This window comes from Phodopus roborovskii, unplaced genomic scaffold (assembly GCF_943737965.1).
Source record: "Phodopus roborovskii unplaced genomic scaffold, PHOROB, whole genome shotgun sequence".
In the NCBI taxonomy this organism is placed as follows: domain Eukaryota; kingdom Metazoa; phylum Chordata; class Mammalia; order Rodentia; family Cricetidae; genus Phodopus; species Phodopus roborovskii.
The window spans coordinates 16,986,088-17,006,353 of NW_026126408.1; the positions used below are offsets into that span (position 1 = coordinate 16,986,088).

At 36.8% G+C, this 20,266-nt stretch overlaps 1 protein-coding gene across 4 annotated transcripts in view; it reads left to right on the plus strand.

The window, feature by feature from the left end:
- The window catches only part of Birc6 (baculoviral IAP repeat containing 6), a 165,297-nt gene that overhangs the window by 108,295 nt on the left and 36,736 nt on the right, over positions 1-20,266 (plus strand). For all 4 annotated transcript variants that reach the window (XM_051181863.1, XM_051181864.1, XM_051181865.1 and 1 more), the window contains exons 55-64: positions 1,823-1,966; positions 2,461-2,590; positions 4,253-4,384; positions 5,313-5,480; positions 6,344-6,517; positions 8,311-8,507; positions 11,002-11,302; positions 12,443-12,660; positions 17,632-17,796; positions 19,232-19,400. In XM_051181863.1, coding sequence (XP_051037820.1) covers positions 1,823-1,966; positions 2,461-2,590; positions 4,253-4,384; positions 5,313-5,480; positions 6,344-6,517; positions 8,311-8,507; positions 11,002-11,302; positions 12,443-12,660; positions 17,632-17,796; positions 19,232-19,400 — 1,798 coding nt within the window. The remainder of the gene's footprint in view (positions 1-1,822; positions 1,967-2,460; positions 2,591-4,252; positions 4,385-5,312; positions 5,481-6,343; positions 6,518-8,310; positions 8,508-11,001; positions 11,303-12,442; positions 12,661-17,631; positions 17,797-19,231; positions 19,401-20,266) is intronic.

Genomic DNA, 20,266 nt, shown 5'->3' on the forward strand with positions numbered 1-20,266 from the left:
CACATGATAATAAAGCTTGGGTTGAAGTACATACAACTATCAGAATCTCAGCACAATTGAAATATGCGTGTCTTTTCTCTCTTCTTGAAATATATACTCTTAAAATCCATTACATCTTAAGGTGAGATGACTAGAAATTCATGACCATTCTAGCTAAATCTGATACTCTTTAAAATCCTTTAGTTTAAGAACAAGCCTAAAAGAATGTACTTTTGGTATTGGCTTGATTGACCGTTAGGTATTACCAGACTGCCATGGTCACTGTTGGTTTGCCTTTTGTCATACAAATATTAAGAGTAGGTTTCAGGAGAGAGGCTCTGGACATTATAGATAGGTTATTGTAGTTAGTCTGCCTGGCCAACGGTTTTGTAAGGTAGAATTGTTTAAGGATATTTGCTTGAGCTTTGGTTTGGTTTGGTTTGTGGCTGAGTTCTGCAGCTCTGGCTTTTGTGATACTTTGCACAAGTTATTTAGTATGCATATCAGGGCTAATAACTGTCAGAGACTTTTGAACAGAGACATTATTGTGTACAGACACTTTATCATAAAGCTCTGTACAATAGGGTGTATGACGAACAGGAGAATGCTTTTTCTCTGTCAGTGGAAATTGCTTATTAGTGCCATTCTATTAATATAGGAGAGTTTTCCAAATTTTTATGAATGTAAATGACTTTATTAAGTACAAAAGTGAACTACATTAGTGCTCGTAGTAGTAGTTATAAAGGAAAATACCTTTTTGCTTAATATGGTTAGTTAGAAAGGAATGCTTGAATTATCACCTTAAACCAGAAGCACAGTTGTCAACATTTAAAATTTAACGCTGTCCTTTCAGGGCATTGAGTTGCTTTGTCTCTGTTTCTTATTAAGACTTTGCTTTTAATGCAAAACCAACACCCCCTACTCCACCTCACCCTCTTCACCCTACATCCCAGTCTCACTGTATAGACTAGGCTAGCCTCAACTCGCAAAAGACTTACCTGCTGTTGGTGTTGAGATTAAGGTATGGGTCACCATACCTGGCTTAAAGATTTTCTAAAAGTAATTTTTTACTATGTTATAACTACATTGATACTGACTAAAATTAGTTATGCTAGGCCTAATCATTATGTCAAAGATCAACACTAAGCATTCCTCTCAGCTATTTGAAAGTTATTTTGTTTGTTTTGGTTTTGTGGCTCAGGGTTTCACTATGTAGACTGGCCTAGAACTTGCTATGTATATAGACTGGGCTGGCCTTGAGTTCAGAGACCCACTTGCCTTTGCCTGCCGACTGCTAAGAGCTAGTTCCAGGACAGGCTCCAAAGCAATACAGAGAAACCTTATCTCAGTGTCCCTCCCCCTCCCCAAAAGAAAGAAAGAAAGAAAGAAAAAAAGAAAGAAAGAAAGAAAGAAAGAAATATTAAGGGTATGTGCCATCACACTGGCCTGTTTCTTACCCTTTCAATTGTGTATCTGCTTCTGTATTATCATATTTTAAGATTTAAAAAAAAGCATTTATTTGTTGACTCATTGCATTAAAATACTTTTGTTGGCTGGGCAGGGGTCATATACATCTTTAATCCCAGCACGTAGGAGGCAGAGGCAGGCAGATCTCTGTGAGTTCCAGGGCAGCCTGATCTACAGAGTAAGTTTCAGGACAGCCAGGGCTTCACGTGGGGGAGGGGGGGCAATGACACCTAAAACCAAACAAACTAAAGAAAAACACCAAAAAAAAAAAAAAAAACATTTTGTTCTCATTCTTAAATTAAGAAAAACTTACTCGTTTTTCAAGGTGAAAATACCCAATCTTCCACTTAACTTTTGAAATTATTTGCCTTGCCAGGTTCTCTGTGAACTATTTCAGACAGCTCCTCAAAGGGGCAGCCTTCCAACATCTGGAAATATTTCAGGGTTTGTACGAAGACTGTTCTTACAATTGATGCTGGAGGATGAGAAGGTGACAATGTTTCTTCAATCGCCATGTCCAGTGAGTAATCTTAGTGATTACCTAAGTGCCTGTATAACTTGCTTACTTTTTAAGGGGAACTTGTAGTGAGTTCTGGTTTCATTTTTTTTTTTTTTTAATATTCTTTTTACTTTATGTGTGTATCTTGCTCTTGCTCAAAATGTATGTCTGTGTACCATATGTGGGCCTGATACCCAGATAGGTGAAAGGAGGGCATTGGATCCCGGGTACTAGAGTTATGTGAGCTGCCATGTATGTGCTAGGAATCAAATCCAGGTCCTTTGTAATAACTAGTGCTCTTAACTGTAGGGTTGCTACATTACTTAAGAGAAGAGGGGCTGGAGACATGGCTTTGTGGTTAAGAGCAGTTGTTCCTGCGGAAATCATGCTTGAAATACATAAACAATCCAAATTGTTTTGTATGCTTTATTAAACTTTTTATTCTTCTGTGCCTTTGAAATTGTTTTGTTATGGTATGTATCTTAAAACACTCAACTTACTAATTTTTCCCCCAGCTTTACAAAGGGAGAATTAATGCAACTAGCCATGTCATCCAACATCCAATGTATGGAGCAGGTCATAAGTTTCGTACTCTTCATTTGCCAGTCTCAACAACATTATCAGATGTTCTTGATAGAGTTTCAGGTAAGTTAGAATTAAATTTTAGTTTTCTTTAACATGCAGTGTCTGTAGAGTCAAGAGAGTGCATCAGACCCTGGGAACTGGAATTAGAGACAATTGTTAAGACACCATGTGGGTGCTGAGGACTGAATCTGGGTCCTCTGCAAAAACAACAAACTGAGCCATCTCTTTAATCCCTATTTAACTTTATTGTTTCCACCCACTCAGAAAATGTTTACAACCAGAAAAAATCTATGTATTTTCATAGCTTCAAAAGAGAATACAATACTAATTAAACAAGTAATGAATGTTACTTCCAGGTAATAATAGTCTTAGCTATGATGTCAGCCTTGTCTTGTGATAACAGGACAAGAGCTGGAAGTGCAAACACACTGGAAATCATTGGTGGGTTTTTTCCACACATAACCATCTGGCTCCTGTTGTAGTTGCATTAGTGTATGGATGGCAGGTTTCAAATTAATAAGTATTTTCTGAATCTAGAGGTTAAAAAAATTGTCAAAAGTGAAAATAAAAGGAGTAGGATTACCTGGTTACCTCATTGTTCATAATGTCAATGAAGAAAGCAGTTTGAACATTCTCTCCTAGGTGTTAAGGAAAAGCTGCTTTTTTGTTGTTTTGTTCCTCAAGCTAAGGTTAGAACTCATTTAGTAGACCAGGCTGGTCTCGAACTCACAGAGATCCACCTCCCTCTTCCTTCTGAACACTGGGATTAAAGGCATGTACTACTAAGCCTGGCTGGAAAAAAGCTGCTTTTAATGACACTGTGAACCTCAGCTTTAGATACTTAGAGTTTATTGCCTCTTAGAAGTCCCAGTTATTGACTGAATAAAATAATTATTTTCTGTGAATAAGGACTGTAATTTTCTCTAGTGATGTGTTTGTGAGAATGACCAATTTTGTCTCTAAACAAAATATGATTATGTGTATTAGATTTTAAAGTAAACTGATAATATGTATGTGTTATGGCATTAAAATAGTTATGGCATTAAAATAGTTCTGTTTCTATTTATGTACTTAACGGAATTATTGAAGGAAAAGGTGGGAGCTGTCCGTTTATTTCGTCAAAATCCAAAGCTCACAATAAAAATAGCTTGAAAAGACTGGAAGGTGCTTGCTTTGGCAGCATATATACTAAAATTGGAACAACAGACATCAGTAGTGTCCCTGTAAAAGAGTGATATGCAAATTCATGAAGAATTTCCTGTTTAAAGAAAAATTACTAGTTTGGTAATATCGGCAGGCAGTAAGTCAAACCATGTAAATGAAACTGCTCACTATTATAAAATAAAGAAAAGAATTCTCTTTAAGACAGTTACGGGGGATAAAACAAGTTTTTGGAGGCTGGAGCAGGAGGATCACTAGAGCCTGGAAATTAGGGTTTAGTATCAGAGTGAGTTCTTGTGTCATAGCAAGAAAAAGATTGTTTTTTAGTTTGCATTCCATATAGCTTACACAGCTGTTTGCATAGAATTTCAGTTCTTCCCTTTAGCTATTTACGGAATACAATAGAATTTTTATAAGCTATAATAACTGTATTTTAAAACTAGTTTGTTTTATAATTTGGAAATGGCAATTTACTATTTATTTAACAACTAATAATGTTGCTTTCCTTGTGGATAATGTAGAAAAGCACTGTATTTTAGACAGTACTTTTTTTTTTTATAGATACACCAAGTATCACAGCTAAACTAATTAGTGAGCAAAAAGATGATAAAGAGAAGAAGAACCATGAAGAGAAAGAAAAGGTTAAGACGGAAAATGGATTTCAGGACAACTATAGCGTTGTTGTTGCTTCTGGTATGTTTTCTGCTTTCTTTCATCTTTATTTTCCTTGCTTTCCAATATAATACAGCATAGTGTATTTGCAGAAATGTAATAAAGTAAGTATACTTGTGGGAAATTGGATTTCTGTTTTAATACTATTACTTTAAAATCTTGTACCTGAAGTCTATGGTTGTCTGTAGAATTACTTATCTGTTTATTGACTAAAGGTTTCTTACTATACTCCACCAGGAACTGAACATGTTTGAATAGTGTAGATACTGAATTTTATTTTGAAAGACTGCCTTTACCATAATATGAATTGTATCTGAGAAAGTCCATTAATGTAAGAACCTTTGTGTAAAATAATTCTTGAAGCACATGTTAAAACTAAAGAAGAATTTACTGGTTTTATTTACACTATTTTCTTTACATAAAATCAGACATTAAAGATTTAAATGTTTATGTTTCTAGTATTTGATTTAGGAAAAAGAAAAAAATACTATCAATTGTTACTGTTAGTTTGTAGGGTTATATGTTTCACAGAACTGAAATGCTTTTAGTTCAAATGAGAAGGCTGTACATTAAAAAAAAGAGGTGAACAGAAAGAAGGGAGGGAATGTAAGATTAGACTGTTCCTTTATCAGGATATTAGAATATTTGCTTTCCCTATCAGCTAAATCAACACGAGGTCTCTTATAGCTATTTTCCAAATGTACTGTTTTGCAAGAATAGCCATATGTATCTAAAAGATGGTGGCAGTTTGCAATATTATTTTCTTGGCAATTATAGATTGAAAGTCAAAATTACAGCATATCATGAACATCAAATAGAATTGGGAGTTTAGAGCTGTATTAATGATTTGGTGTTAGTAATGTCTATTTTATTAAAACATTTTAGAAACTTTTACTTTATATCCTTACTATAAAAAATAAAAATCTTTTTACCAATTATTATCTTTAAGGGTTGAAATCGCAATCTAAACGTGCTGTGTCTGCTACACCACCTCGACCACCATCCAGGAGGGGAAGAGCAATTCCTGACAAAATAGGCAGTGCTTCCTCAAGTGCAGACACCGCTAACAAAATCATCACTGTGCCAGTGTTTCACTTGTTTCACAGACTCTTGGCAGGTAAAGTTCATGATGAGTAAACACCAGAGCAAATTCTGATACTTAAAACTGGACAAGTCATGTATTAGGTCAGGTGCTGTGGGTGGTTTAAATGAGGTATTGAGGATGTTTCCACATAGGTCCTTTTAGGTAAAGTAAGTCAACAAAGAGTAGAATCCTTTTAAATGTCTGTTTTCATGTTACAAAGTTATTTTTTTCCTCACTTTTATGGTTTAACACTTATGTGAGCACAGAGTGTGAGATAAAGAAATAGTATCAGACAGGCTTTATAGGTATAATTCTGTCTGAGGATTCCAAGCAAGATAGACCATTGGTAATTAAAATACTCTTCCCAGATAAAATTCTTTGACCAGTGTTTTCTATCTGTTAATGTAATATTCATTTTTGCCTGTGTCATACTCTTATTGCCTACTAACTTAAAAACTTCTACATTCTGTTTATAACAGAGATCAAGAAACTATGACTTGTGGGTTATAATATGCTTGCCCATGTTTAATGTATTATCCTTAGCTAGAGATAGTAGTTGTAGTTGTGGTTATGTGGTCCCATATCTCAAAGTATTAGTTATCTAAGCCTCCAATGAAGATATTTGCAGATGTTCGATTTTTTTAGTATCTGCTCTTTCATATGTGGTTTGACCTTGGAATTCTACAGATTTTTTTCATATAGAGAGAGAGAGAGAGAGAGAAACAATTTGACTTTTGTAGACTTTCCAATAAGTAATTTTAAACTGTCTTGAAATTGGTATATTTATCAAACTCTTGCCCATGATTATTAAAATAATTGGTTAATTAAGAAAGTCAAGCCAAGTAAAAATGTTTCTCTTCCAGATTTTATTTTAACTTAGTTATGTTATTTTTTAGGTCAGCCATTGCCAGCTGAAATGACGCTTGCCCAGCTTTTAACTCTTCTCTATGACCGGAAACTTCCTCAAGGTTACCGTTCAATTGACCTTACTGTTAAGTTGGGATCAAAAGTCATTACAGATCCAAGTTTGTCCAAAACAGATTCTTTTAAAAGACTCCACCCTGAAAAAGGTATGTACACAATACTTCTTTAAAACTTTCAATCTAGTGGTGTCAAGGTGGTTTAGTCAGTAAAGTACTTGCTAGGCAAGCATAAAGAAAAAAGTTGAGTTTGCTGGCTCCTGCTTGTCATCCCAGTGCTGGGAGGTGTAGACAAGAACAGCTCTAACATTCACCAGCTATCCCACTTACTCTAACTGGGCTCCAGGTTTTAAAGACACTGTCTCAATAAAGTAAGGTCAGGCAGGCTATGGTAGGTAACACACACCTTTAATCCCAGCAGAGTAAGGTTGATCTCTGTGAGTTCAAGACCAACCTGGTCTACAAAGTGAGTTTCAGGACAGCAAGGGCTTACACAGGGAAACCCCCAAACCAGGGAGTCAGAAAGTAAGGTCAGTATCATCTAAGAAATGACAACTAAAGTGGACCTCTCTAATATGCATTTGCATGCCACTCCTCCTCCCCAGCACATGCATACGCATATGTAACAAAACAACTTACTAGTCTGTTAGGTCAAAGATATTATGTTCACTGTCACTGAGCTAATGACTTAATTTTAAATTGACCAGTTATTTTCATATATCAACTTGGTGATTTGACTGATTTGTAAACATTGAAAACTCAGATATCTAAGATATCACTTCAGTTGGGTACATAAGGTTTTCTTTCCAACTTTTTGAGAATTACATAGCTGCCATTTTATAGTCAAGTTATAACCCTAGTTTGTAATTTACTGATCATTTATATTGAACTGCTTTCAGTGTTCGTAAAGATTTTCCGCGTATATAAAGGGGATCATACATTTTATCCTGTTTTACCTGTAGAGTCAGTTAAATATTTTTACACGTGCATGTTTTAAATATACTAACTTCTTTATGAGTAGGACAAAGTGTATGTTACTCCACTGTTTAGTGAGTGCTGATTCTAATTTTTCACTGCCTAAATGTTGTGTCAATACTTCATCTCCTCATGTGAACATGTGATCACATTTAAACTTTGTATTATTCTCATGATTAAAGGTCAGTTCTTAATTATAGATTATTTGTATTATATAGTAAATCTTAGTATATTTTTTTTTCAAATTTTCAGGATGATTATTTGTAACTTTCTTAACTAGCCCTTAAATTTTTTTTTAACTTTTTCATATTTTTTAAAAAATTTATTTATTATAGATATAGGTTTCTGCCTGCATGTATGCTTCCACATCACAAGAGGGCACCAGATCTCACTATAGCTGGTTGTGGGCCATCATGTGGTTGCTGGGCATTGAACTCAGCTTGTGGAATTGCAGCAGCCAGTTCTCTTAACCTCTGAGCCCGTTCTCAAGCCCCTAACTTTAGTTTTTAAATTTTATGTATGTGAATGTTTTGCCTGCTTATATATGTATGTGCACCATGTGTGTGCCTAGTACCCGAGGAATCGAGAGAAGGGAGTCCATTCCTCTGGAACTGCAGTTACAGATGGCTATAGGCCAGTAAATTAGAAATTGGGGTTATAACTTGATGGTATTTGTGTTCCTTCATTGTTTTTACTTCAAAAATTACTTAGTATTTGTGTGTGTGTGTGCATGCACCACAGCACACATACACACGTCCGGTGTTTAGAGGTCAACTTTTGGGGACCACATCTCTTTCCACTGTAGATTTCTGGCATTAAACTTAGTTAGGCTTACAAAACAAGTACTGCTTTTACCCCCTGAGCATCTCATCATTCCTGCTCTTTCTTTTTAAGTATAAATGAAAGCATGTTGTATACGTACATATGTTCTTTCTTACATACTCAGTTTTGTGTAATATATCATATAGATCATGGAGACTTAATTGGTAGCTGTCCAGAAGATGAGGCTCTTACTCCAAGTGATGAGTGCATGGATGGAGTACTGGATGAATCATTACTGGAAACCTGTCCCATTCAGTCACCATTACAGGTTTTTGCAGGAATGGGTGGACTGGCTCTTATTGCAGAGAGACTGCCCATGCTCTACCCAGAAGTAATTCAGCAGGTAAGCAAAGTTTCTACCATGGTGCATTATGGCATTTTGAGGTTGTTTTCTCTGTAAATTGGTTACAATAATCTTGAAATGTCTTGGCCTTATAATTTTTGAGCACTGGAAAAGTCACAGATTGGCTTATATAGAATGTACGAATCATCTGGAAATAAAGTATGGCCTTTCCCTTTGTTAATGTTACAGTCTTCACACTAACATTCTCAGTTCTGTATATGGCTTACATGTGTTATTGACTGTGGTTATTATTATAAATGACAGAGTGAAATAATAATGTTCTACTACTCATTTGTGCCTTGTTTAACTTCTACTCTTGTCTTAGATGGCATTTCCAATTTAGATAGTTTGAAATCATTAATTCAGAACATGTTCATTCTTGCTGCTGTCATCAATGTATATATGCTTTTCGTGTTTTAATATTAATGGACAGGTTTATCAGTTGTCTCTATAATGTTCTTTAGGGACAGAGAGAAAAATCCGGGGGTGTGTCCTGCAATTTCAGCATTTGAAAGGCATGTGGACAGAACTACCATTTGAGGTCATTTTTTGGCTACAGATGGCTAGACTCTATGAGAAATGAAACAAAAATCACTACATTTTCATTTTGCATGGTTTGAAATAATGACCTTGGACAGTGGTTCCTAACCCATGAATCATGATCTGACATCAGATATCATGCATATCAGATATTTATATTATAGTTTATAACAACAGCAAAGTTAGTTACAAAGTAACAAAACAATAATTTTATGGTTGGGGGTTACCACAACATGAGGAACTGTATTAAAAGGTTGCAGCATTGGGAAAGTTGAGAACCACTGGCCTAGAGTCTAGGTCTGAAATGTATATTGCATTGTGTTTGGTCAACTTTCTAATAGTTCTTTGTTCCTTTTATGGCTATGATGTTTTAAAGAGTTAAAAATAGCTGTTGTGTCAATATATGTATACATGGATTTCTTAGATTTATTTGTATAGTGCCTTGAATCAGACTTCCCCTGACAATGTTGTGTCTCTGATATAAGAACTTTTGTTTTCATGAAGGTCAGAGGCTGGACCAAGAAATATTCCAGAAGTTTAGAATGTCACATACTAGAAAGTGGGGGAAATTCTCAATGAGTAATGCAAACAGTGTTAAAAGGATGCAGAATACTGCTTAAAAGGGATCTCGTTACCAAATCTGTTTGCACTGAGTCATAAAAAAATAGTGGTTGTAACTTGTAGAGCAAAATTAGAACACATATTGATAGATAACTCCATGTGTAGGTGGGAAGAAATACTATTTCCCTAAAATTTCATCCCAGATAATATAGAAAGAATGGCAGAGTTAGGAAGTCTTCCTAGGTAACCACTGTAGCTATGGTTTCAAGGAAGTTGTTTGTTGTTTTGTTTTTTGAGGTCATAATATTACATCATTTCCCCCTTTTTCTTCCTCCAAACACTCCCATATACCTTTCCTTGCTCTGTTTCATATTCATGGCGTTTTTCATTCATTGTTATTACTACAGGCATACATATTATTGTTTATTTGTTTTATTTTTGTGGTAGGGCAGAGACCTCATCGACTTTCCCCACTCATTTTTGGCATGTCTATAAGTGTTGTCCTTATTCAATTGTAATTTGGGGCAGTCATATTGATGAAGTTTTATAGATGAAGCATCTGACATTACTAGGAGACAGTTCTCACAGCAAACCCCATGATCTTCTGGTTCTTACAGTTTTTCTAACCACTTTTCCAGTGTTTCCTGAGCTTTTGGTACAAGAGTGTTTTCTAGGTGTATCCATTGGTGTTGAATTCCACAACTGCTTTTGATTGATTGCTGTTTTCTGTTAGTAGTCTCCATCTTTTACAATGACAAGAGTCTTGGTGAATTTTTGTAAATGATAGTATGGGTGCTAGAAAGATGTCGTTAATAGTGCTTACTTCTCTTCAGAGGATTTGTTGGATTCCTGGAATCCATATGAGGTGGCCCACAAACTGCCTATGATTCCAGCTTCAAGGGACATGACATATTCTTCAGGCCTCTAAGGACACCAATACACACAGCATTCATTCACACAGACAGTCACACATGTGAATACATTTTTCAAAGGGTCCAGATATGGTGACACATGTCTTTAATACCAGCATTCTGGAAGTAGAGGTAGGTGGATCTCTTGAGTGTCTGGCCAGACAGAATCATACATTAAAACAAACAAACAAACAAATAAACACAAATTAAAGCATAAGATGTTAACATAAATTTGAAGTACCTGTAGGTTATTTTACTAATTTTAAAAAGGAAAATGCATTTCTAATATAGACACACTTGGTAGCTACTGCTGTACATATTCCTTTTGGTATTTTTTTGCATATATATATATATATATATATATATATATATATATTCTCCTTAAGTCTTTATGTTTCTATAGTTTACAGAGGACATTTGAAGTGTTTGTTTGAACCCAGTGTTGAAACTTGGAAATAGCTAGATGTTTCTCTTTTCTTTAGGTGAGTGCTCCAGTGGTGGCGTCTACCACTCAGGAAAAACCAAAGGAAAGTGACCAGTTTGAATGGGTGACCATAGAACAATCAGGAGAACTAGTTTATGAAGCTCCAGAAACGATCGCAGCAGAGCCTCCACCTGTCAAGTCAGCAGTACAAGCCACTTCTCCTATACCTGCCCATTCTCTGGCTGCTTTTGGATTATTTCTTCGTCTTCCGGGGTATGCCGAAGTGCTCCTGAAAGAGAGAAAACATGCCCAGTGCCTTCTTCGATTGGTATTGGGAGTTACAGATGATGGCGAAGGCAGTAAGTGTTTAGAGTTACTAATTATATTTTTCAACACATGCACAAATAGCTACTATAAATTTATTTAGGTCATTGTCTATTCTTATCCATTTCTTTTATAGTAAAGCTGTTTACATGGCTTGTCATTATTGTTCTTTTAGTATTAAACATAATAAATCCTAAAGAACTTTCATATTCATTTTATAAATTGTGTGCTGAGTATTCACAGACCCACTGAATAACACTGGAATGATGTGATCAGGAAGTAGGGTTGCCTTCTAGTCACTGTAGTGCAAAGTATGAGCACATGTTGACTCTGACAAGTTAGGGAAGGATTTGAGCTGAGTGTTATTGAAGCCTTACAGATGTGTAAGTGTGAAGTTGTTTGGCAGTTTTTGGCGGTGTTCTGAAAGATAGGCAGAATTTAGTTTGTGGTGATTATTTCAGCAAAGGGGAAATAGACTTTATGCCACCCTTTTTGCAGTCCTTACAGTGCTTTATCACTCTGTGTTTATCACTTCTTTCTGATGAAAGCAGCACAAAACTATTGTACAGAAAAAGTATTTTCACTTGTATGTCATCTGTATAAACAGAAAACACTTGGAAGACTAGCAGTTAATTTCTGATGGTTGTAAGAAATTTCTTCTTTGGTATGTGCTTTCTTCGAGAGGGGGGGTTGCTTTTTTTGAGACAGGGTTTCCCTGTGTAACTTTGGAGCCTGTCCTGGAACTCATCTATAGATCAGACTGGTCTCGAATTCACAGAGATCTGCCTGCCTCTGCCTTCCAAGTGCTAGGATAAAGGCATATCCCACCACTGCCTGGCTGGTACATATCTTAGCATTGGGGAGGCAGAGACAGTTGAGTTGGAGGCTACCCTGGGCTACACAGAGAACCCTATCTTTTAAAATAAAAAGAAATTTCTTTCTTAATGGTTAAATTTCATTTCACATTCTAGTTCTTAATATCTTTGTTGTCCTTGATGGCTGTTACCCAGATGTGTAAATTTACAGAGTTTGTATTTGCTATGGCTTATTGAGACATTCTTGATACTGTAATAAAATAATAGTATTCTACCTCACATTCAGGTTGCTGTTATTACTTGTGACCTCGTGTGTTACTATTATTTTCAAGTGCTTTTAATTTTAGTCCTCTTTTACAGGCCACATCCTGCAGTCTCCATCAGCCAACGTGCTTCCAACCCTTCCTTTCCACGTTCTTCGAAGCTTGTTCAGTGCTACTCCCTTGACAACTGATGATGGTGTGCTTCTGCGGCGGATGGCACTGGAAATTGGAGCACTGCATCTAATTCTTGTCTGTCTCTCAGCTCTGAGCCATCATGCACCACGAGTTCCAAACTCTAGCCTTAACCAAACTGAGGTAGATTTCATTCAAATTCTTTTAGTCAGTGGTTCTCAGCTTTCCTAATGCTATAACCTTTTAATATAGCTCTTCATGTGTGATTACCCCCAACCATACAGTGCTATTCTATAACTAAGTTTGCTATTGAGAACTGCTACTTAATGTTACAAAAAACTAAACTTAATTGATGAGAGTTTGAAGTGACATTTCAGAATTTGGAGTTTTATGGATTACTATGGGATAGTCTGCTAGCCTACTCAGAAAAATCAGGTGAACCCAGCAGTTTAAGAACTCTATAGTAGTCAGTCAGTGGTGGGTGTGTAGCTTTAACCCCAGCACTCAGGAGGCAGAGGCAGGCTGGTCTCTTGAGTTTGAGTTCCTGCCTGGGCTATAGAGAAAGTTCCACAGAGAAAACCTGTCTTGAGAAACCAAAAGAAAAATAAAGAAATGGGTAGTTAGAGCCTTTCCACTTACCAGAATATGTTGATGTCCATTTCCTTTTTAGGGTTAGAGAAGCATATTATTGAGTTGTAAGTTACATAGTATACTAAGCCTCCCCCATTTAAAAACCACACATATACACATGGGGGGGGAAGTCTTCATTTAAAGTTTATTTGGTTGTATATATAAAAAAATCCAAAATCAATTAGGAAACAGCAGAGGAGATGAGTATACAGATATTTTCCAGTGTTGGGGAGGTACCCCAACCAGTAAAGTCTTTATGATCTTGAATGGAAAGCTGGGTAAGTTCATAGCTGGGTAAGTTCATAGTCACCTTGATCCTAGTGCTTGGGAAGAACCCCAGGGTTTAAGAGAGTCTGTGTCTCTAAATAAGATGGAGAGTAACTGAGAATCTCATGTTCACATCTCTCCTCCTTGTGCAGAGTATTCATGTCATGGGTACAGTGTAAGGTTCTGTCTTGAAAAACAAGAAACAAAAAACATTTTTGTTTTTAATCAAAAACGTTAAAAGGCTAGCATGGTAGTTTATGCCAATAATCCTGATCTTAGGCTGAGGCAGTTGACTGTTGTGTGTTTAAGACCAGCCTGGTCTAGACTTGGAGCTTGTCTCTAAAATCAAAGCCCCCCCCCCCCAAAAAAAAAAACCAAACTCTTAAATAAAAATTTAAAAAGAATAATGCAAACACCCAACAAAGAATAAGACCTAATAATATGACTAGGGGTTAAAGGAGCTTGCTGTCTTGGTGTGAGTTTGATCCCCAGATCCCCATTGATGGAAGGAAAGAACCCATTCTCAAAAAGTTACCATCTGACGTGTGTGCACTTGTGTCTTTTCCCACATGGAAAGAGTTAATAAATGGCTGAATAATTATAAAAATTAAAATGAAATAACCAACTATCCCAAAGAAACACTGTTACAGTTACACAATTACACAATGAAACTTTACTAATATGTTTCAGGGTTTGTAGTGGTACTCAGGTGGAATTTAGGCAGTATCTGTATGCTGTAATCTAATCCTTTTTTCTTTTCACTTTTTGGTTTTCTAGACATGTTTCTCTGTGTAGCCCTGGTTGTTCTAAAACTTGCTTTGTAGGCCAGGCTGACCTTGAACTCAAAGATATGCCAGTCTCTACTGGGTGTAAAGGCATGTGCCACAACCCCCAGCTTGTGATCTCATTCTTGATTTTTTTATTTTTTTTAATTTATTTTACATAACAAAGTCCAACCAAATAAAAACAAACATCCATACACAACACTTGGGAATTTGGGCGTTGCTCTCTCCAAACCACTTCCTGCTGGTAAGGGGCGCTGTCATGGGGGATCCGAAGAAGACTCAGAAATCCTGGTTGCAGTCCGCAAGGCTGCCCTGTCCAGCTGATTTGAATGTAGGATCACCCCGCATTCTGTTTCAGGCGTGATCAAATCACATTAGTCTGGAAGGAATCCACATCCCTTCATTCTCTGTGGAAACAAAAACAGAAATCCTTCTCCCCAGTAACCCGTCGCCGAACCCAAACTTTGGAGTCAAAGCATTTTCTTCAATTCAATTTATTATTTCACATGTCGATCCAGTTCCCTGTCCCTCCCTCCTTCCCTCCTTCCCTCCCTCCTTCCTTCCTTCCCTCCCTCCCTCCCTTTTACCCCCTCTGCCCTCTCACATGCACTCCAACCACCCTCCCATCCCCCCACCCCAATTCCACATGTAGGGGAATGCCATCCAGTTGGGGTCATGTAGATCCAACAGGTCATGTGAAGCAGGGACTAGGGCCTCTCCCCTGTCCTCATTATTGATTTTTATGGTTTGATGGTGTTTACATTTTAGTTTGCATCAGGGTTTCTTTTGGGCCACCAATCAGGTCCCAAGTCATGACATGGTGACTTATTATTAGTTATGAATGTTTGGCCTTATCTTGTTCCACTAGCTCTTACAACTTAAATTAACCTATTTCTCCTTTTCTATGTTTTGCCTCAGGGCTTTTTACCTTTCTTTCATTCAGTATATCCTACTCCATGTGTGATTGGCTGGCAGCTGCCTGACTGGGTGGCTGGCCCTGTTTGTCTCCCTCTCTTCTTCCCTCATTCTCTTCTCTCAAGCCTAGATTGCTGTTCTTATTTATTCTCTCTGCCTGCCAGCCCCTCCTATCCCTCTATTATCTACCTATTGTATGTTCAGCTTTTTATTAGATTAATCAGGTGCCTTAGTCTGGCAAAGCAACACATCTTTACATTAAATAAATGCAGCATAAACAAATTTAACATATCTTTGCCATGTTAACATAGTTTGTTTCATTTCTTCTGTGCTCTTTCTGTGTGCATATTACATATTACATTAAGGATTTTGTTGTTTTATATGGCTAGTTTATGAGTTGGGTTCTTGTTCTTTTGCCCAACCCTGTCTTAATCCCTCAGGTTCAAATAGTTCTAGTACTACACTCTGTTAAAAATCCTGGTGGTGGTGGTGGTGGTGGTGGTGGTGGTGGTGGTGGTGGTGGTGGTGGTGGTGGTGGTGGTGGGTTTGTGTGTGTGTGTGTGTGTGTGTGTGTGTGTGTGTGTGTGTGTGTGCTCGCGTGCGCGCGCCCATAGAGAAAAAGAGTTAGTTTTTCTTACATGAATGTATGTGTATTCCATGTGTGTGCCTGTTGCCCCTGGAGATTAGAAGACTGCACTGGATCCCTTGGATCTGGTGTTATGGGTGGTTGTGAACCAGGCTCTGTAGCTCTGTAGACCAGGCTGACTTCAAACTCCTGCCTCTCTCTGCCTGTGCCACCATACATGGGTGTAGTAGTGAAACTTTAATGGCCTTTTTAATTGACTATTTTACAAGAAGTGAATTTTTAGTTATATATCCACAGTTATAAATCTATCACTATTTATTCAAACACTTTTTCTACCTAGTAGTTTTTCTTAGAAATACTTCCACTGAAAGCAACAAAAATATTCTCTGTAAATCATCTTTGAATGTTTATTGTAAATGCTTTCAGGGTATATGCTCTGTTTAATTGAAATAAAAGTCTTTACAGCCCACATAATAAGAATAAAGAATTAACCTTAATGGTTAAGATTATGTGTTAAATTAGTCATTTTTCTGTTTTTATGCAATTTGCATTTTTAATACTTTTGTTTGTTTGAGAGAAGGTTTCTCTGTGTAACAGCCCTGGCTGTCCTGGAACTCACTTCATAGACCAAGCTGGCCTTGAACTCGAAGAGATCTGCTTGCCTCTGCCTCATATTTTTTTTACTTAAGAAAAGGTGTGTGTAGTGACAACTTAAAATCAAACACAGGTGGTCAGGCTTATCAACAAGTGTCTTTAGCCACTGAGCCATCTCATTCTCTGTTTATTCTCTGTAAAAAAAAAAAAAAAAAAAAAAAAAAAAAATTAGTTTGTTGTAATGAACTCAAATAGAAAATTTACACAGCTAGATTAATATAACTAGTCCGACAAATCCTTGCCCAATCCAAACTTTGTACATCTATTCTGAGAACTTGTATTCTGTTAGAATGACTTGTTTGAGCCATAGGGCTTTCCCTGGTGTTTTACATTTTTTTACCCTCACTCTCATTTTTATGTACTTATCTACTGCAAAAGGGAAGGAGGGAAGAAAGGAAAGGAAATATTCATGACAGGATTGAAACTAGAAGAAGCATTCACTTTACAACTTTTATGACTCCTGTGTCTTGTTACCTAAAGTCCATCCTTCCTCGCCACCTCATACTACCTTTTCTTGTCTTCTTTCTAGGTGTCACACTATAGCTACACATCTGTTTGTTTACGTAAATACATTCATACATTAGAAACAGCGTGTATAGGGAGGAGAGCAAATGAGATTTTTTTTTTTTCTCTTCTGAGATCAGGTCTTCTTAATTATTAATTACTACATGTTCCAGCCAGAATTTGAACCAAAAAAAAAAAAAAGAAAGAAAGAAAGAAAAGAAAAAGATGTCTTCCTTCCAGCAGTAGAGGTAGTCTGTCTCTGTTTATTGAGAACATCTTTTTAGTGTTTTGATGAAATCTCCTGAGGTTGTTTTTTTACTGGAATTCTAAAATAGTCTCTGACTTACAACCTTTCCCATTCTTTGTTTTCTGTTTGGTTTTGCATTGTCGATTATTTGAACCTGTGTAGTTTGCCCTTTCTTTTTCTAATCCTCTCATTCTCCTTCTACCCTGCTTGCATTTAGCATTTAATATTTTCAAGTGTATTCATGTAGCATGTATTAGTATACCTCTTTGCAGCTAAATAGTATTTTCTTGCTTTAGTTCACATATTCATTTCTTGGTAGGCATTTAGAATCTTTCTGTTTTTGGATTGTGGTGAACAGTGTTGCTGTGAAGTTATTTGCACAAATTCTTATTTTAGTACCAGTTTTTATTTCATTAGTGTATGCCTAGGAATATTACAGTAGTTACTTTTCAACTTTTTGATAAATGGCCAAATTGGTTATTATGTTGTTAATCTGTTGCACAGTACAGTGATAAATTTTGAAGATGAATAATAGCAAGCACTAGTATTATTCTTTTTCTTAAAAGCCACAGGTGTCAAATTCTCATAACCCTACATCAACAGAAGAGCAGCAGCTCTATTGGGCCAAAGGGACTGGCTTTGGCACAGGTTCCACAGCTTCAGGATGGGACGTGGAACAAGCCTTAACCAAACAGAGGCTAGAAGAGGAGCATGTAACTTGTCTTCTGCAGGTGTGTTTGTGAATTTGTTATTGTTAATGGTAATCAGTAAATTACTTATTTGTTCTGCTTTTTAAATATTGATAACACAGTTTATTCTTAAGGATCTTTTTTCTTTCGTTGAAATGTTTGTTGTAGTCTAGGCTGGCCTTGAACTCCCAGTGTTCCTTTCTTTAGAGTGCAGTCATGACTGGTGTTTGCCAGTATTCTTGCCTAATTTTTGATCACGTTTGTTTTCTTCTCCAAGTATATTATAAAAGTCATGGATTAAAGAATGGTCTTCTTCTGTGCTTGTATTCTAAATACCTTCTCTCTCTATTAGTTGCTCACTTCAGGAAAGTGAGGGGATGCAATTACCTTGTGACTTCAAGATGCTAGACATCCCTTTGTCTTAATGTAGGGTTTCTGCCCACCTTTGTTAAAAATTAGGATTTATGTTACATTCTGTGCTGGGACTGAACCCAAGAATCCACACCTTTTAAGCATATACTTGGCTACTGAACTGCACCTGAAGCTCACTTTCAATTTTCTTTTACAAATTGTTCTATACTGTTTCCAGAATCAAGCAAGTTGAAAATAGGAGAGAATGTCTATATCATAGAAACAAGAAGCAACTATCCTAAATTGAAGTGCTATTTTCTACAATTCTAGTACAGAATTCTAAGATTCCAGCACTATCAAACCAAATCCATTGAACAAAACTCAACAATGAAGACTGGAATGTAGCTCAGTGTGGTGTTTGCCTAGTATTAATGAAACCCCCTAGATTCAGTCCTCAGTACTGCATAAAATTAAGAATGGTAGTACATGCCTGTAATCCCAGCCCTAAGGAGGTAGAGGCAGGAAGATCAGAAGTTCAAGGTGATTCTCAACTACATAACAAAGTAGAGGCCAGAAGTACTTGAATCCCTCACAAAGGGAAAGAAAGCCAAAGAAAATAAATGATCAATAATGTTTTGAGTTGCTGGCAGTGGTGTCATCACTAGTCACCAGCACCAGTGTGTGTCTGTCCTTAGGCAGGTTGCTGTTTCTCTTGTAGCTGCATGTAGCACCTCTGTGCAAGTAACACTTAGCAGAACAGTGCCTTCTAGAAAAAGTTAAGCTGAAATGTCCCTTTTAAGCCAGGTTTGATATATCAAGCCTACAATCCCAGATTCAAATGTTGAGAGGCATCAGGATCACTGAAAAATCCAAAGGCACCCTGTTGGAAAACTCAACTTTGAGGTTTGCCAGAGCCACACAGGGAAAAGCTGTCCCCAAAATAAAAAGTACACAGTCAGAATATATTGTATGAAGGAAAAAAAAATCTTATTTTCAGTTAAAAAAAAAAAAGTTTTCAAAGATAAGAGCATCTGACATTAAGTAGAAAATACATGTTTTTAGTGTGCTGACATCCAAGTACCTAATTTATATGAAGCTGAACTTCAATATTTTTTCAATAATTTAGGTTCTTGCAAGTTACATAAACCCCATGAGTGGTGCTGTAAATGGTGAAGCCCAGTCGTCTCATGAGAGCCGAACACAGAACAGTAGTGCTCTGCCCTCTGTGCTTCTGGAGCTTCTCAGTCAATCCTGCCTCATCCCTGCCATGTCCTCCTACCTGCGAAATGACTCTGGTAAGCCACTGTATATGACAGATTTGTAATCTTCATGATGATATTTTCATATAAATATGGTTGTATTCTGTGTATTCTACTTTTAGGAAGGTATGAAGAGTGTACTATTCACACTTTTAATCTCAGCACTTGGGAGGCAGAGGCAGGAGGGAGGATCTCTGTGAGTTTGAAGCCAGCCTTGTTTACAGAGTTAATTCAGTATAACCAGGGCTACACATAGAAATCCTGTCTTGGAAACAAACAGAAATCCAATGAATGGAAGAAGTAATTATTTTTGCTAGGAATTTCTTAGATAGGAGAGTCTTATATGAAGAATATGTTCGTGTCAACCTAAGCATTTTATACAATGCCAAAATCTGCATTTGTTAACATTTAGTTAGCACGCAGTTACCTCATTTGCCACTAGATGGAGGTTATCTTTATTTAGGATTAACTCTCATTTTGAAAAACAATACTTTGTCATGTGCCCTTCCTCTTGAAAATAATATAGTAAGTCATGTGGCACATTAAGTTACTTGGTATTCACTTAGTAGGTCATGTACCTTTTAGTGCTGTTTTGAAACATGAAAATATCTTTAGAGTTGAAAGAGAAATTAGGACTATTCTAAGAGATATTTGTATTTGTGGGCAGGAAACTGAGAAGAGAGTCTCCCCTAAGGAGCCACAGAGTATGGGGTAATCTCAGGTGAAATGCTGCAGAGATATTATTATCTATTTGTGAGGTTGGTCTTTTGTTAAGGATTTTTTAACCTATTTTTTGGATAGGATCTCACTCTGCGGTCCAGCTAGTCTCATACTCATGCTCCCCCTGTCTTAGCCGCCTTCATTCTGGGACAGCAGGCTCTGTGCATGAGGGTTTGCCCTAA